Source organism: Zootermopsis nevadensis, unplaced genomic scaffold (genome assembly GCF_977971745.1).
Source record: "Zootermopsis nevadensis isolate Lab colony 2312 unplaced genomic scaffold, Znev_1.0 Znev_ptg000030l, whole genome shotgun sequence".
Lineage (NCBI taxonomy): Eukaryota > Metazoa > Arthropoda > Insecta > Blattodea > Termopsidae > Zootermopsis > Zootermopsis nevadensis.
In genome coordinates this window covers 17,117,494-17,135,328 of record NW_028259162.1, presented here as the reverse complement: position 1 = coordinate 17,135,328, position 17,835 = coordinate 17,117,494, and the positions used below count along the sequence as shown (strand labels likewise).

Sequence of the window (17,835 nt, the reverse complement as noted above, 5' to 3'; positions counted from 1 at the left end):
AGAAGAGTTCTTAAAGAAATTTGTACTTTTCTCCTTACCTGATCTATGTATTTAGAATGTAAAGCAGCTATTAGAACTTACCTGCAAGTTGTGTTTGAGGCCCTGCTGAAGCGGCAAACTGTCTGTGGAGGACAGGGAGTAAGAATCATAACCTGCATCATAAGGCCCACTGCTTGAACTGGACAGATCCCCAGGCTTTATTCCTGTTGGACTCCTGGGCACTGCGGACTGCTGCTGTTGCTGTTGACCATTTTGAGACATCATACGTGGCCCCATCTTTCCAACAATATATAGGTAAGGGTTTTCCATTGATGTTGATGACGATGAGGATGCACTGTTTCTGTCACCACTCCAGTTGCCAGAGTCCCTTCTCCTTGGGATGTTTAAGTGTTCTGGCATGGCGATGCCATCTCCAGAGTTGCCTGAGGTAGAAACGTGCCCTGTGTAACTCCCTCCGCTGTTGCTTCTCTGCACCATCTGGTGTTTCTTCTGCTGGTAGCTCAGCACATTCTCCACTGTCTTGCGGCTGATGTAGCCGGGCGCTCCACTGCCTAAGTCTCCATCAACAACATCCATCCCCTGGTTCTTGTCACCACTGAAGATCGCTGCCTGTATGTCTGTCAGATTCTGGTAGTCACTGCAGGGTCTAGGTAGCATTTGCTGATGTCTCTGCGGATTATAGTGGTGATGAGGACCCTCAGGGTTTGGAGTGATTGCCCTCCTGGGTGCTGAATTATTGGAGGACTTCTCTGGGCTCGGAGTTATTGAGCGTCGGATTGCTGGACCTTGGTTAGGGGTTGAAGTTGATGTGGGTTGTGAAGGGAAAATGTGGGGAGACTTGGTAGAATCTCTGTGGTTGGGAGAGGATATTGGGACAGGGATAATAGATTTTGGGGCACTTTCTGTTGAAACTGGTGTCCCACCCTGGACTGCATACAGGAGCAGAAGGGGTTGATACCGACCACGACGACACTTATCGACCACCTGCTCCCATCGAGGGCCAATTTCACGCACGGTAGCATCATCAAAATATATCCAGACCCTGAGTTTGGTGTGGAAGAAGAAGGTGGAGTAATGTTTGCCATAATAGGTGACTACTCCAACCAAAGAATGTGCTGTCATGGCAGCCCATCTATGGTCTACAACACTGTGGAACACATCAGAGAGTCGTAGAGATGTTCCCACTGTTGCAAACACATCCATTATGTGCTCTATTGTTGGGCGTTCAGAGTCCCACACCACACCCACTGATACAATTTCTGGCCGATTCATCAATGTTCTGCATATCTGGATCTTTGCCCCACATGCACTCTGTGGAACGAATGATTAACAACACTGTTAATTCACTTTAGCATGAATAAAGTACACACTTGTCATTCAATTCTGAATCAATATTTACTTATTTAATTGTTGTAATTTTATTCTTCTAATTTAATCATAAAAACTAATTTCCATGTGTTACTGTTGTGCCAAGACATTTAAATTATTAAATATTTTTTGAATAACTTACTGTATTACCTTTATAAAAATTATGACTTTGTTGCAAATTTTGTATTCATTACATGTACTTGGATTTATATTTATAACATTTTCTTTGTTATCCTGTAAAATATTTTTTTGCTACATTCTTTACAGTACTTGAGTTCTCATCCCACAACTTAACATCATCACTTCCGGGCCTTACAAATTGTTTTGGAAATACCTGACAGCATAGTAATGTGTAAATGGATCAACAACAGTAGTAGTAATTTAACTTTTAAATAAAATCTACTCACTGGACAGTCTCTGATGTCGCCCATGCCTCCTGCCTTGCGCAGAAGCTGTCCAAACATGTCTGGATGGGTAGATCCTGGAGGATTCTGTCGGGCCTGGGCTGTCAGCGCAGATGCGGACACGTAGTGAACCATCTAATCGATCAGAAACAACAAAGTCAACGCTGCTTCTTGGACAGAGAACAGCATACATTCTTTCAGTTTCCTCCCCCTCATTTTGCTGCCAAATTTACAAAAACGAATAAAATTAAGTAGTAGTCCTAATGTTTTCTGTAGTAGAAGATTTCTGTCTTCTGGGTTGTTGCGCTCTGTAGTCTGGTCGATGTTAACCAACGTTTAAGAGGTCATACTGCCTCCATCATCAGGGCGATGAGTATGAAGACTTCTGTCTTCTGGATTGTTGCGCTGTGTAGTCTGGTAGATGTTTACCAAAGTTTCAGAGGTCATACTGCCTCCATCATCAGGGCGATGAGTATGAAGATTTCTGTCTTCTGGGTTGTTGCGCTGTGTAGTCTGGTCGATATTTACAAACGTTTCAGAGGTCATACTGCCTCCGTCATCAGGGCGATGAGTATGAAGATTTCTGTCTTCTGGGTTGTTGCGCTGTGTAGTCTGGTCGATGTTAACCAACCTTTCAGAGGTCATACTGCCTCCAATAGTGTAGTAGATCTGTAGTTGTAGCACCATGTAGTCTGGTAAAAGTTTACTAAGGCTTCAGAGGTATTTGTATGTAAAAATATGTTTTTAAATTTTTTACACAAGATCATTACTTGTAACAGAAAATTGCTCTTTAGGAAACCTAACCTATGAGAGACTCCAGGAAAGTCTGTAAAGAAGGTATATATTTTATTGCCAGTACCACTAAAAGTTTACCTGACCTGACTCTAGATTCAGAGATTATTTGGACAAGTACAATAGGCCACAGCTCTTTCAGAAGAGACCATACAAAAAAGAGCTCAAAATCTCTCCCTAACCTTAATAGTCCTTAAAGTTTCACTCTGTGGTGGAAATAATGCAACCTTGCTCCCCCTTTTAGGGAAAAAGATGCTGTCAGTCCAGGTAAAGGGATACTTGTGTCAGAACAGGTATTGGTCAGGTGAGGGTGAGTATAGCCAATGGCTTTAACAGTTATTTCTGTTCAGGTCATAGCACAGAAGAGGGAATGTTCTGCACAAAACATGTTAGCAGGGAAGCCTAGTTAATGGCATGATTTCAATACAGTGGAAAAACTAGTATCAAACAGGAAAAATCTACAGGAATATCCCTTTCTCGGACCATGGTTCTAACCTGATCTCTCCCGAATTCAAATCAGGCACGTTACCGCTGAGGTAACCTGTTCGGTACAATTTTTTTTCCAGACGCTATTTAAATAAAAAAAACATCCTTTTAGATAGTAAAAAAGTAGGGTTATGAGGATCAGTGGTTTCTGCTGTAATAACACGTTATTCTCCTCTATGATTAATCTGTCGATAACCATGATCGCCTGTTACTGCAATCCTGCTTCATACATCTAAACCGGGGCGAAATAGTGAGCACTGTTTGGTCTCCGTACCCACCTGTGTGAAGGGGAGAGGCTCCGAGGTGGCTCCACACGCACCACACACACTCTGCTCCACGAGAGTCATGGCAAACTTCTGATGTGGGATGCAGTGGCGGGCGCTACACATGTCCTCTGCCTCGCCACTGGCGATGTGAAAGTGGATCCTCAACAGGATGTTCTCCTGCACAAGACAAAGGATAATGTGTACGATCTGCCCAACAACCGAGGCGTAAAGGACGTGTGGAGCTAAAACCCTTCGAATTCTTAAAACCTCAGCACCAGACTGCGATAAATGATAAACGACTGGATGGGAAGCTGTTGAAGACAACAGCTCCAAAGCCAATGAGGAGCACTGGACCCAGCCCGCAGCCTGTCGCTGAGCTACAGGGGCAACACGATTGGATTCGGCTGGCTCAGGATGTAATCCATCTGCTGTGGCAATGTTACATTTTACTGGCTTACATTATACGTGTTAGAGATTGAATTAAGGTAGCTCATAATGCGATCCAGTGATGGAGATATTTTAATAATTCAACCAATGTAGTGGATTCAGCTGAATCATGGTAGGGTTATGATAATTAATCATTCTACTGACTAAACTATGACGTTCATACTGGATTAGGATGGCTTCACTTAAGTTACAAGTAAACTACTACTCACGAAGCACTCCGCAGCGTCGTCCATGAACCCGAGCTGGAAGCGCTGCTGGTCAAAGAAGGATTCAGCCAGGGCCCTGCGCAACGCGTCAGGAGGCAACGCGCTCTCCTGGCTGAACTGTAGCTGCGAGAACAGCTCCTGCGAACAAAGAAGCATCCTCTGATGCATTACTTCGACCACTGGGCAGAACCCATCCTTTACGACTAAACGACACGCTGGGAGTTTCTTAAATGTAACGAGGCGGACTCCACAGTGTTATCGATGTGTTACTCGTCAGAACACAGACCTGACGAACCCGATTAAGTATAAGATAGCTCAGTCAGTATAGTGACTAGCTACGGGCTGGACGACCGGGGTTCGATCCCCGACGGGGGCAGAGGATTTTTCCTCTAGCCTCTGCGTCCAGACCAGCTCTGGGGTCCACCCAGCCTCCTCTACAATGGGTACCGGGGTCCTTTCCCGGGGGTAAAGCCGGCCGGGGCGTGACGCTGACCACTCACCCCCATCTAGTGCCGAGGTCAGGGAAGAGAGGAGCTATACCTCCTCTCACCCCAAGCGCCTACATGGCGTATAGTGGGACAGCTTTACTTTTTTTACTATCGCAACAAAGCCTCTTACGCTACATGTAATGTTGAGGGGGGAAATGCGATAAAACATCTGTGGGCCTTTTTTTCAAAAATCTTACGATACTCTCAAAATGTCATCTCTACGCGTAACCCATATCTGAAAACATTCGGTCACAGGCCGTCAGATACTACCTCTAAATTAAAATTGTATCGGTTCTCCACGTCGTGGTATTACGACAGTTTTTTGAAAAGTGTTGTAACATGCGACAGTCGCTGGCTGATAAAACCTTCTCATCGTTAGCAACTTGTTCCGTTACGAAGACAACAGCGCGGGACTTCCTACTTCCTCAGTGGCGGCTTGTGAACGTTCTCATCTGAAACGTCATGTTCCCACATCCCGCGGGTGACATTAAACTTCACACACGAGATGCTTCAAGTATGGCCGCTTGACAGAAAGTAAAAAAGTTAGTTCGGGCTTAAATATCCGACCATTCGTAAAGCATTAGGCCTATAGTAATAGAGATTGCACGCGACCTGACATGACTTAAATAGTCTCCATGTGACTGGCTTAAACACACGCCAGACAGTGTCCGAAAGCATACATTCCTTAACGATATGTCTGGTACAGTGGTTTATATGTTTGCATGTTTAAACTCGATAACCGGTGGATGGATTTTTACGAAACTTGGAATTGTAGGCCACCACCTCACACTGTTTAACTTCATACAGTTGGTAACAACACGACCGACGTACAAATATATTAAGAACATAAATTCTAAACTTTCAGTGAAAGTCTTCTGTCTAATAAAAATTACACAGGTTTGGTTTTGTTAAAATTTTTATCTGACATTAATGTACACCTTCCATGTATTGGATTCTTTGTATACGTACATAAACATAAGGTCCAGGCCCTCTATTTAAAACTAAAACTATCCTCTCAACAACCTGTTTCCGGCAAACAGATGAAATATCAGAACTAAAACACAGAAGTTAACGTGTAATCACACTGATGTTTATTTAGTGATAAAAGCTATTCGGATCAGCTAGATTATTCAGAAAACTGTGTACTCCTATACGGACTACACCTTTTCAATCATCACCAGCCGTTTAATCCATTTCCTGGCCTCACATACTCTTTGTCCTCCAACGATCAATTTAAATATCAGCGGTTTCCTGCGTCTCCAAGGAGTTTGGTCCAATATGTTGAACCATACTCCATAAGCATTACATGTCTTATTCACATCATCTTCCTGACGGAATCTTCGATTCCTGACCCGATCGGCTAGAAGTCTAAATGATAACGAAGTCCACTTGTGTGATCGGGTACAGCCATGTGACGTAGGGCCACCGAACTTCTTTGCAGTTCCAAGTGCCCGGAAATGCCTCCTCACCACAGTTCGTGAATCAGAGCCCTTGAGTCACGAACTTCCTACATATCCAAGTCATGAAACGTGAGAACAAGAATTAAGAGACTCTCTCTCATACGGGAAAGGAGGGGACGGGACAAGATCCCACTAATGGCGCGAGAATGAAAGGATGAAGCTCTGACGTCACCCACTCTACATCTTTTCCATGATATTTACTGACGTGCTACACAAACCGGCCAAGTCCCTCATGTAAAATGGCAGTCTAAGTTATCTAAATTATAACAAAAATTGATATGGTTGTAACCGTTCAATAATGACCCAAAAATTTATAACTGTTGACCCATAAACAACATTTAATGTATATTTATAGAAATGTTACAATACCTTTATACAGGATTTCACGTTCTCAAATAGGAAATTTGTAATCGCTGTCAAACTTAACATTTTAGCGGGGCCTACCTGTTGCAGCAGTTTTCATAAATTTCACAAAAGATTCTCTTAACATACATTGCATATTTTCTAAGACCTATTATCACGCATTATTTTAAAGTCACCATATTAAATGTGGAGCTCATCGCTTCCACCTCAGAAGTTAGTTCCCTGTTATTGGTGACAACAGTAAATCAAAATAAACGAGAATGGTACAATCTCCAATGGCAAAACGTTCTCTCGAAACATCGTGCTAATCATTTAATTAACAATTTAAATGAGCACACGAACGTGGACATCTCACAAGTCAACTCTTTTGTTTGGGAAAATAAAGTAGTCTAAAATGAAATAACCAAAACAAAGTTTCTGAGTCACCCGGTAAAAACAAACAAGAAGCTAAGTGAGGTATCGCCCACGTCAGAGTCCTCCAGAATCCTTACATGGAAACTCCCCTGCTGTAACCATTGTGCCTGTCCCGTGAGAAAAAGACGCCATCATTTTAACACACGCGTCTCGCACTTTGGTTCCACACAGCCTTTGTGTTGACAGTGGTTTCTGTCCTGCCTGTTCCATATACGAACGCACTGGTCGACATGCCAAGACAATATTAATATTCCCTCAGAACATTAATCATTAAAGTCTAGCTATCCTTTTGTGGTTCTTTTCCTAATCTTCGAAACGCTTAACTAAATCCAGGATAAATACACTTTGCTCCACAACTAACTTACAAAACTCCCGCACAAGTCTATAAAAATCGCTGAGCCACCACCAACAGAACACTTGTGCCTGGTTACGGAAACAGAAACTGGAATTACACGTGAAGGCACAATAATCTAAAAGCGATTCAACAGTGTAAACTACAAAATAACTGTCACTGTTAACGACCACTTCCAAATTGTGGACTGCGCAGAATACGAAGCCTAAATGGGAATGCGGTAGACGCCAAGATATTTTAGAACCCGACACTGAAAGGGCTGGTGAGCGAACCTATATAAAATATTCTTAACTGCAGGATAACGGGTTTCTGTAAGTGAGGCCTACCTGTTTACTAACACGCGGAAATTTCTAGAGTGTGATGCCTGAATTAACTAACATCTCTTGAACGTTCAGGTCTCCTCACATAAACATACTCCGTACGACTTAAAATACTCTGGTTACAGTTCACTCATTTGTGTAGATTGTCGGTTCTATTAATACGACTACTGCACAGACTACATAAATGAATTTCTTGTTCTCCAGAGACGTTTCCACTATGTATGTGTAATATGACAACCACGCCTCTCCGTCTCCGCACAACTCCCCCTCCTCCTCCTCAATTTATTTCCATGTTCTCTTGACTCGCTGTTCCCATCTCGATGTCGTTATCCCCTCTTGGGCGTTTTCCTTTTATTTTCATGTTCAAAAACTTTCTTTGAGATTCTTCGTCATTCATCGCCCTGATGACGGAGGCAGTATGACCTCTGAAACGTTGGTTAACATCGACCAGACTACACAGCGCAACAACCCAGAAGACAGAAATCTTCATACTCTGATGACGGAGGCAGTATGACCTCTGAAACGTTGGTAGACATCGACCAGACTACACAACGCAACAACCCAGAAGACAGAAATCTTCATCGCCCTGATGATGGAGGCAGTATGACCTCTGAAACGTTGGTTAACATCGACCAGACTACACGGCGCAACAACCCAGAAGACAAATCTTCATACTCATCGTCCTGATGACGGAGGCAGTATGACCTCTGAAACGTTGGTTAACATCGAACAGACTACACAACGCAACAACCCAGAAGACAGAAATCTTCATACTCTGATGACGGAGGCAGTATGACCTCTGAAACGTTGGTAGACATCGACCAGACTACACAACGCAACAACCCAGAAGACAGAAATCTTCATCGCCCTGATGATGGAGGCAGTATGACCTCTGAAACGTTGGTTAACATCGACCAGACTACACGGCGCAACAACCCAGAAGACAAATCTTCATACTCATCGTCCTGATGACGGAGGCAGTATGACCTCTGAAACGTTGGTTAACATCGAACAGACTACACAACGCAACAACCCAGAAGACAGAAATCTTCAGACCCACCACTGTGAAAACCTCAAGTCTTACATTCTTCGTTTACTCTTCTTATAACATGTCAACGTCATCTTCATTCGTTATTTGCTAGTTCGCCGTTCAGATTATTTATCATTATCTTTATTTTGTATTTCTTAATGTGTCCCTATTCGTCGTTGCTTCATACTCCTTCAAAATCCCATCCCTGCTGTCAGCATTGACCAATATCAAAATGTCTGCTGCATACCCTTGACGTCGGTTTTCTGTCTTCATCTGTTTCATACGTGCACCTTGTCGCTATCTCGTCATCAAAAACAAGCTCGTGAAGTGTATTTTGTACAGGACTACACATAATATCCTCATGCGTTCTTCGTAACGTGCATTTAGAAGTAATAAATCCTCCTTGATCGATGCTTCTCACTTTAACCACCGGATGGCAGCACCTCAATGTCTACCTCTCGACTTTCCTCAACCGTAATTTTATTATCAACGCTCGTAGGATATACCAGAGTACGATTTTGAGGTCGTGCAGAATGGCACAACCTCCACGTTAAATTTCATCCGAATCCGTCCAGTGGTTCTCGAATTCAATCGACTGGACGGACAGACATAATGCGTTCTCGTTATGCACTTCGTCCAAATAATACATAATAATTAGCGACATTTCCCAGCTTACACCAGGATATGCGAAAACTCCTTATAAACCCAAATTCAGTTACTCAGTCATGCTAAGCAAAAATGTTTCCAGCAGTCTACGTAATTGCAAATACATCAGAAATAACTTATTCTTACACGTAATTATATAATGGTCAAATGTTTTAAATCTGACATAATTACATTATGTACTTGTAAGCAGAGTACTGAACATGTTGAGCGTTCTAAGATGAAATCCACGCCAATTTCCGTACATTAAAATTCAACAGCACTCTCCACCCCCACCCCCCAAACACCACCAACACACACACACAAATTTAGCCGGCGGCTGTCGACGGGTGGCAGGCCTGCCTTATGTACTGTCTATATAAACAGACCATAACCAAATATTAGCATTGTTGTAACACGGTAACAAATGTACAAGTCACGTTTGAAGAAAATGTTCAAATATTTTGCTTATTCCAGAACACTATGAATGGTTCCATACAACTACATAAGACGACGAGACATCGCACTTCCTTTGTTCTCTTTCTATCGTTACCCTGGTTACCAACCTGTGTAATTTCTACTTACACAGTTTGTTGTACAGTCTCTCGCTTTCACACAGAATTTAACGCCGAATAAAGCATGTTTACGTGGAAAGTGTACTTTTACAGTACAATAAACAGACATCGCTAAGCCAGTAACTCTAAAACGTGCAAAATGATCAACTCACAGCAATAAAACTCATATACAACCCAATTTCTGCCTTTCAGGTAACTTCCAGGACATAAACAACAAAGTAAGGAATAGAAACCAGTCTATTTACCCTGGTTTTCTCTGTTCGAAAACATTTAATTTTGTACAATGTAAAGGCGAAGTTTCTCTCGTGCCAAAGCACAATGCTACAATGGTGTACGGGGAACGTAGCTTGTAGGTTAAGGACAGAGCTCCACTACTGACTCGGTATGTTTGAGATGAACAAAAGTTTTCAGGCTTCCGTCGTCTTTACTCCCGAAGAAAGTTTCCCATTAAATTGCCACTTCATTTACGGGACATGAACCTTGGCCCTGCAACTGTGATTTGCTATTGTAGACAGTGAGTATGCACTCCTACGTTTTCCGTAATGTGAGTTCGGAATAAAAAAAAGAATTAAAATACGGAGTTAACATACACTGTTCTAATGAAAGCTCGATTAAATAAAACAAGGACAAATCACGGCCCCATAAAAAAAAGTTAATGCTAAAGACGCTGGTATTCCGAAGGATTCAACAAATACCAAGATCTTCAACACAAGTTCAATGCGTGTAGTAAAATATTTATAAAGAATTTCGTCATTTGGAGAAATGGTAAACTTCGTTGTACCTCACCCTCGCCGTTTACACAATTTTCTGAACATGTCAAGTTTCGTGATACATCTGAAAACTCCCATCAAGTTCTGTATATGTAAAAGTAGTTCCTCAGTAGACTCTGGCTTCTTGTGTGAATAACAGGATGATATGACAAGCGGGGAAGGAAGTGGTCGGGGCCCATGTAAAGTTTTCGGAATCTCAGGTCACTGAACAACGCTTTAACATTCGCAGAGGTGTGCAGCATCGAATGAGATTTGGCGGTTGGCATGAATAGATTGTTAGGGATTTGGAAGAATTAAAAAGGTCTGATATAAACCTCGAACATTTTAAAGATAGTATATTGAAGAAACACGCCACGGTGGTCTAGCGGTTAGAACGCTGGCCTTGTAATCCTGGGGTCTCGGGTTCGATTCTCGGCGGTGCCCGAATTTATAACTTGTGTTGGGCAAGGCCGTGGTCTAGGCAACACGGAGTTTTCCTCCGGGGGCTTCCCCGGTTTCTCCGTGGCATCCCAACAATTACTCCATTCACACACAGAAGAAGGCAATGGCAAACCACTTCTGGATCATCTGCCAAGAACGTATATGAACAGGTCCCAGTCCGAGAAAAGGATGGAAGGATCCTGTTCATATGGACCTGTCGCCAGACAGAACACTAAAAATAAAAAATAAATAAATATTGAAGAACTAGAACTTGAGCCGTGTAAAGCTGACACAAAGCACCGACTTTCCGAAAGCGTGGAGCTCTACCTCCACTTCTTCATGTCGTGCTGAGTGGAAATACAGTAACTTCTACTATCCCCTCCGGACAAATGTTATCTGGACGCACCAAGTAAAACAACGGAACATTTCAGTCACGACAGTCTGTCTCCGGGCTGAAATTCGAAGCAGAAGTACCAACGTCTACACCATAACGTTCGGCTGTAACGTTGGACCTTAACCGAAAATTAACTAACTAACTAGATTTCTTACCGAATCCGAAGGTTCATCACAAAATTAACCAAAGCCCTCCACCGGACCCTGTCCTGGACTAGCAAAATTCAATCTCCTCCAACTCCTATTTCCCATAGACCCAGTCTGACATTATCCTCCCATCTACGTCTAGGTCTCCCCAGCGGTCTCTTCTCCTTAGGCTCCCCAACCAATACCTGGTGCACACCTCTTGTCCCATCCATGATCGCTACATGCCCCGCCAATCTCATTCTTCTCGACTTAATCACCCTTAGGCGAAACGCAGATTAATTAATTTACAAATTACACAAGTCGATCATTGTCCAAGTGAGTGAAATTCATGGATTCCAGTCTACCGGAGATGATCGAGTATATGAGACAAAAAAGAGTGTGGTTACTAAACGGCGAAATAAATCACAATTTTTCCCACGGAGATATCAATGATGGAACACGACAGAAACCGCGGCGCCATACAGTTTTAGGCACTCACAGCGTAGTTTAATAAAATAAAACACTTATTAGAACTATCCTCTGCTCTCAATTTCGATGGCACCCAGAGCGCGTTGTTTAAACTTTTTCTTTAAAATGACAGACAATGCATAAAGACCACGAAGATACAATTTCAAATCTGTATTTGCAGTGTAATAAAACACACCACGTCTCCACATTAAAGCAGAAACAAGACGACTGAAGTGAAACTTATACAATTATGTGTAGACAACATATAAGTATATCTGTAGCAAACAGAATTATTCACAGGCATTAAACTCGTGACGCCAAATGAGAACTAGGAAGTGTCCTTCGAGCATAACAGTGAAATATATCAGCAATCTCAAGCAGTTGTAGGCCGCTCGAATTCATCAAAGGTAACACATGAAGGAAAAACAATTAAGCTATCTGCGTGCCAATCAGTTGCTTCGCCTAATCGAAATATGAAGATATTCACATCACAGGCCGAGATAACATTTTTTTACATCAAGAGAGATAAAACAGTTTTCCAGCACACTACGTTAATGCTTCACTTCACCTACTGCCACAGACATTCCGCCGCGAGTTGTGTTCTGGAATAAATCCATTTGCACGCATTCCAGTGTGGACTGGAATGTCTGACGTCATGAATACAATCATATGCAGTCCCACAATGCGAAGGCCTGACGGTCTTTCTTAACACATCGATAGTCACTTAGCTAATAGAGATATCCTACGTTGTTAATAGACCAGACGGCTCAACATTAACTAACTAACTAACTAACTAGATGGCTTATGGAACCCGAAGGTTTATCACCGAACTAACCACAGCCCTCCATCGGACCCTGTCCTGGGCCACCAAAATCCAGTTTCCTTCAACTCCTATCTCCCATAGATCCCGCCTGAGAGTATCCTCCCATCTACGTCTAGGTCTCTCCAGAGGTCTCTTCCCCTCAGGCTTCCCGACCAATACCTGGCTCAACATTGACATTACAAAAACTAGCCATTGGATCATGCAATGCAAAAGTAGTTTTTCCAAAAACATATTCATATCTTACTCCCCTCACCCCTGATTAGTATAAGTCCTTAAAACTTCCTTGAAAATCCCATTAACAGTCGATAAAAAGGACAACTCTGAAGCCCACTTTCGTGTATTTGTGCAGGTTCCTGTCAAAGTAACTCCGTGGTCTTCTGAAGGCACTCCAGAATATTCTTTCTTATGCAGTTCACAAAACTACAGGCAGTGACCGAAATGTCCTCTGGCTATTCTAATAGTTCAGTGACTTAGTGCGTGTAAATTCGACAATAATTGTATATTGATATTTCCACGGCCTGTGCTATGGCAGTTCTAGAATAACAAAACTGAAGAAAGAAATTTGATCTTGGTAGAATATTTTAATTTTATAAATACGGTGCAACGGCAAAACTGCACTGCATCTGGGGTATTTCCTGATAAAAAAAACATTCTGTTACATACCTCTGTCATCCAACGTGCAGACATATCGTAAAATCTTCGCTGCCTTCCGTTCCTACAGCATAGCGCAATCACAGGCAACAGTCAATGCAATTTTAAACTTTAAAATTCCCATTCTGGAGATCGCCGACAGCACACAGCCTCACTTGGTACCGGCATAACGGATATTGATAGTCCGCCCCGTAACTAGCCTACCTCTCTCTCTCTCTCGTTCATACATATCTTGAAATTTCACTTTAACATCGCGTCAGTCCGTTCCTGGAAGCTGGTGACGTGGCAGGACGAGGAAAGGCGACGGATACCAGGCACAAAGTAGGCTACCGACTCTGCATTCTAGCAGAGTGAAAAGTGTGAAGATTACATGCGATTTCTCGCGTACTTAATGTTAGGTCCTACATACAATTTATTTCGTGTCCGAATCTTAAGTTCGACTTGAAGTTTCGTGTAAAGCAGGGATTTTATTGGCCCAAGAAATGCATCTCTACGACGACACTTGGCGGTGTAGACACTCCACTCCAAAGACGACAGACTGACAAACATGACCTCCTCGCCAAGTACTCATTTTATACACTTCTGGCAAAGAACCGAGGTAATGTGTAAATACAAAAATTGAATGGAACCTTAACTGCCAATTTCATTCGTTTTTCCAAGACACATGGTAAACTCGTACTGAAGAGGGCTCCCCGGCAAAATACGAAATAATGCAGGTGGCCCATTTAAAATGCAACACTACCACAAACGAATTTCTTCACTCAGAAAACGGCGAAACCAATAAAAATATTTAATTGTTGCAACTGATGCACTGTAACAATGTCATCTGTTCTGTCTCACGGTGAGAACTTGTCACAAACACATCCACTGCCCGGAAATTGTTATCAGGCAGTGTATTGTCTTCTTTGGTACTTCGTTGTCATAATAAAAATATAAAGCTCACCCGCCACACGCCACGTAGGTGCTCAGGGGGAGAGGCGGTATACCTCCTACTCATTCTCAACCTCGACACTAGATGGAGAGTGAATGGTCAGCGTCACACCCGGGGGAAAGGACCCCATGTACCCAATAAACAGGAAATTGGGTTGGCCCCAGAGCAGGTCTGGACGGAGAGGCTATAAGAAAAAATCTCTGCCCTCCAAGTCGAGGATCGAACCCCGATCAGAATATACATTGCTAAATGCTTCAAAGACAGTAGAAAATGATTTCGATTCGTAGCACATATCCAGCTCGTGCATACACCATGTTAGCGCCACAAAAGAATTTGAGCGACCGGCGTGAGCAGCGGCCTAGCAACCAGGGTGACCTTGACTCAAGTGTCACGGGTGGAGTGTATTTATTACACAGGGGTGCACCTAATTCTGTTTTCTCTTTGTACCCAGTACGTGACTGTTGGATTGCGTTTTAAACAGAGGCAAATGAGATTTCAGGTTGTCACAGAGGCGAGTATGAAAATGGATGTCTTCTGGGACGTTGCGCTGTATAGTCTAACAGATATTGACAGACGTTTCGTAAATGCCTGGTGTCTCCATTAGGATGATAAGTGGTACTAATGACGGAGGCAGCAACTCTGAAACGTCGATAAACTTCTACCAGAAATCACACGACGGTATAACCCAGAGCAGAGACATCTCTAGATAGACAAGTGTTGACTTTTCTTTCTGCTTGAAATTCTCCGATAGGAAACGACAAGAAGTTGTGAAAGAAAAATTTCACATCTAAATAAACAACTACCTGACCTCCTGATACCGTGTCTTAGCCGATTAATTAAATGCTATTCAGCTATTAAAAATATTCTTATCTCCAAGTTTCGCGGCTGGAGTTCAATGTATAATTTCGGTCTTCGGGGATGGCCCACTTCGAATGTTGCATATGTTCCAACGTTTCGGAAAACACTGGAACTGCCATCTTCAGGGCAAATTTGTATTGGAATACTTTTTCGGAAGCCTGATACACAGCATTACATGAAGAGAGTGATGTAAAATTGTAAATGACCTGATTGGCGTTTCAGAGGCGAGGGCTGCTATCCGATCGGTAACGAACATGTGACTGAGTATAAAAGTTGATGAAATAGTTTCAGCAGCGATGCGGTTAGACGATGTGACAGAATAAAGTTTTTAGTGGCCACGGAGATTAGAGAAAGGTTATAGAAAAAGATGAGGTTCAGTCACGTCGTTGGGAGAAGATTTTGCTGTCATGGAAAAAAGGTTCATTGGTTAGATGGATGGCTTGGGTTAAATAGGCAAAGCCAGGCATCGCTTAATCTTCATCCGTCTTCCTGATTGAAGCTGTGGTGATGTTTAAATTGTTTCAATTTCTTCCCTAAGGCCCATCTAATGTTTTTCCGAAATTTTGGTTGAGATTTGACGGCCCATTTGACCGACACAGCCTACACCTTACCACAGAAGAAACGATTATCGTAAACACCCGAGAGGATTTTCTGTCAGTGGATTTAAATGTGGAGACTTATTAGTGCTCAGTCCCAGTCGATAGCTGAAGATACGAGCCCTAAACCATTACCATCCATTATACTTTTATATGACCTAACACAAAGTTCGTAGATCAGTGGTGGCCGAGACGCAAGTAGTACACTGATCATGGATTCCACCAGTGCAGACTACTGCGCCTACCTAACGGTGCTGTAACGCTTACACGAGAGGCTTGGCCTTCTTTGTGACTGAGTGTAAGGAAAACTCAAGGATCGAGTGGCCTCGGGCTACAGCCTTTTAACTTCAACACAGTTTTCAGCCAGTTTCACATACTGCCTCCGTCATCAGAGTATGAAGATTTCTGTCTTCTGGGTTGTTGCGCTGTGTAGTCTGGTCGATGTTAACCAACGTTTCAGAGGTCATACTGCCTCCGTCATCAGAGTATGAAGATTTCTGTCTTCTGGGTTGTTGCACTGTGTAGTCTGGTCGATGTTTACCAACGTTTCAGAGGTCATACTGACTCCGTCATCAGAGTATGAAGATTTCTGTCTTCTGGGTTGTTGCGCTGTGTAGTCTGGTCGATGTTAACCAACGTTTCAGAGGTCATACTGCCTCCGTCATCAGAGTATGAAGATTTCTGTCTTCTGGGTTGTTGCGCTGTGTAGTCTGGTCGATGTTAACCAACGTTTCAGAGGTCATACTGCCTCCGTCATCAGAGTATGAAGATTTCTGTCTTCTGGGTTGTTGCACTGTGTAGTCTGGTCGATGTTTATCAACGTTTCAGAGGTCATACTGCCTCCGTCATCAGAGTATGAAGATTTCTGTCTTCTGGGTTGTTGCGCTGTGTAGTCTGGTCGATGTTAACCAACGTTTCAGAGGTCATACTGCCTCCGTCATCAGAGTATGAAGATTTCTGTCTTCTGGGTTGTTGCGCTGTGTAGTCTGGTCGATGTTAACCAACGTTTCAGAGGTCATACTGCCTCCGTCATCAGAGTATGAAGATTTCTGTCTTCTGGGTTGTTGCGCTTTGTAGTCTGGTCGATGTTAACCAACGGTTCAGAGGTCATACTGCCTCCGTCATCAGGGCGATGAATATGCCAATAGGGCCAACCAACCAACTAAAAAGCTAACTAAGGGCGGAGTCCTGCGCAAGCGCAAGACATCGTTCCTTCCTAGGTGAAACCATTCCTACGTACGAAACGCATTGCTGGAAATGGTAAACAGAGCCTTAAAATGGAAACGGAAATTTTGCTAACGCTAACAGGGTTTAGTCGTAGCGGGAGCCTCTACCATTGAAACTGGGATCTGTTGCTGCTGATGGGAGGTTATCCCGTCAGGCAACTTGTCCAAAAAATTTGGTTGCTTGGTTCCCTGGGGTTTGAACCCAGAGAGGGAGGGGCCGTTTCGGCTGAAGGTCTCTGCGGCTTGGGGGGGGGGGGGAAGATCACTTCAGCTGAGGGCCTCCGTGATCGGGGGTGGCGGGCCGTGCCCCTATTAAATTATACCCTGGCATTCGCCTTACAACTGAGGAAAAGCACGGAAAACCTCAGTCAGTGTAGCCGAGTGGACTGACCACTCGTTGCGCCGACTTGGCCGTCTTTTGGGGACAGCCTCGGCTGGCCTGCTGAACATGTCCCCCTCGGTTGCCCTTGGGTGACCTCTGACAGCCCTCGTTCGGCACGAGTGCCTCCCGAGTTGCCGGACTAAGGGGTTCCCCACACCAGCTCTCTCTCAAGTCAGTGCTCTGATGTGGTCGGCAAAGAGCGGGGTCCCCAAATCTTCGTGTATTTTCCTCTTACTAACGTACCAGGGCGCGTTACTATCAATGCGGAGACACTTGGATTGCAACACTTGCAGCTTCCGGACGTGGCTGCGGGCAGCTGACCTCCAGATCGGGCATGCGTAATCCATCATGGGACGGCTGAGCTGCTTATAGAGCAGCACACCGTTCCTGATGGACAGGCCACTTCTCCTATTGATGAGCGGGCCTAGCACACCTAATCGTTGCGCCGCCTTCTTTCCCACCTGGTTGACGTGCGCCGACCAGGTAAGCCCGGCGTCAAGGGTGACCCCCAGATACCGCGCTGTTTTGACCCATTCGATCGGCTGTCCGAGAAACTGCACTGCTCTGGGCTGTTGGAT

The 17,835-nt window shown here is 43.7% G+C and overlaps 1 protein-coding gene across 2 annotated transcripts in view; it reads right to left on the bottom strand.

Annotated features, from left to right (window-relative positions):
- The window catches only part of ec (ubiquitin specific peptidase echinus), a 143,046-nt gene that overhangs the window by 6,391 nt on the left and 118,820 nt on the right, over positions 1-17,835 (bottom strand). For both annotated transcript variants that reach the window (XM_022079169.2, XM_022079170.2), the window contains 4 exons: positions 3,973-4,107; positions 3,329-3,493; positions 1,776-1,907; positions 82-1,311 (listed from right to left, as the gene is read on the bottom strand). In XM_022079169.2, coding sequence (XP_021934861.1) covers positions 82-1,311; positions 1,776-1,907; positions 3,329-3,493; positions 3,973-4,107 — 1,662 coding nt within the window. The remainder of the gene's footprint in view (positions 1-81; positions 1,312-1,775; positions 1,908-3,328; positions 3,494-3,972; positions 4,108-17,835) is intronic.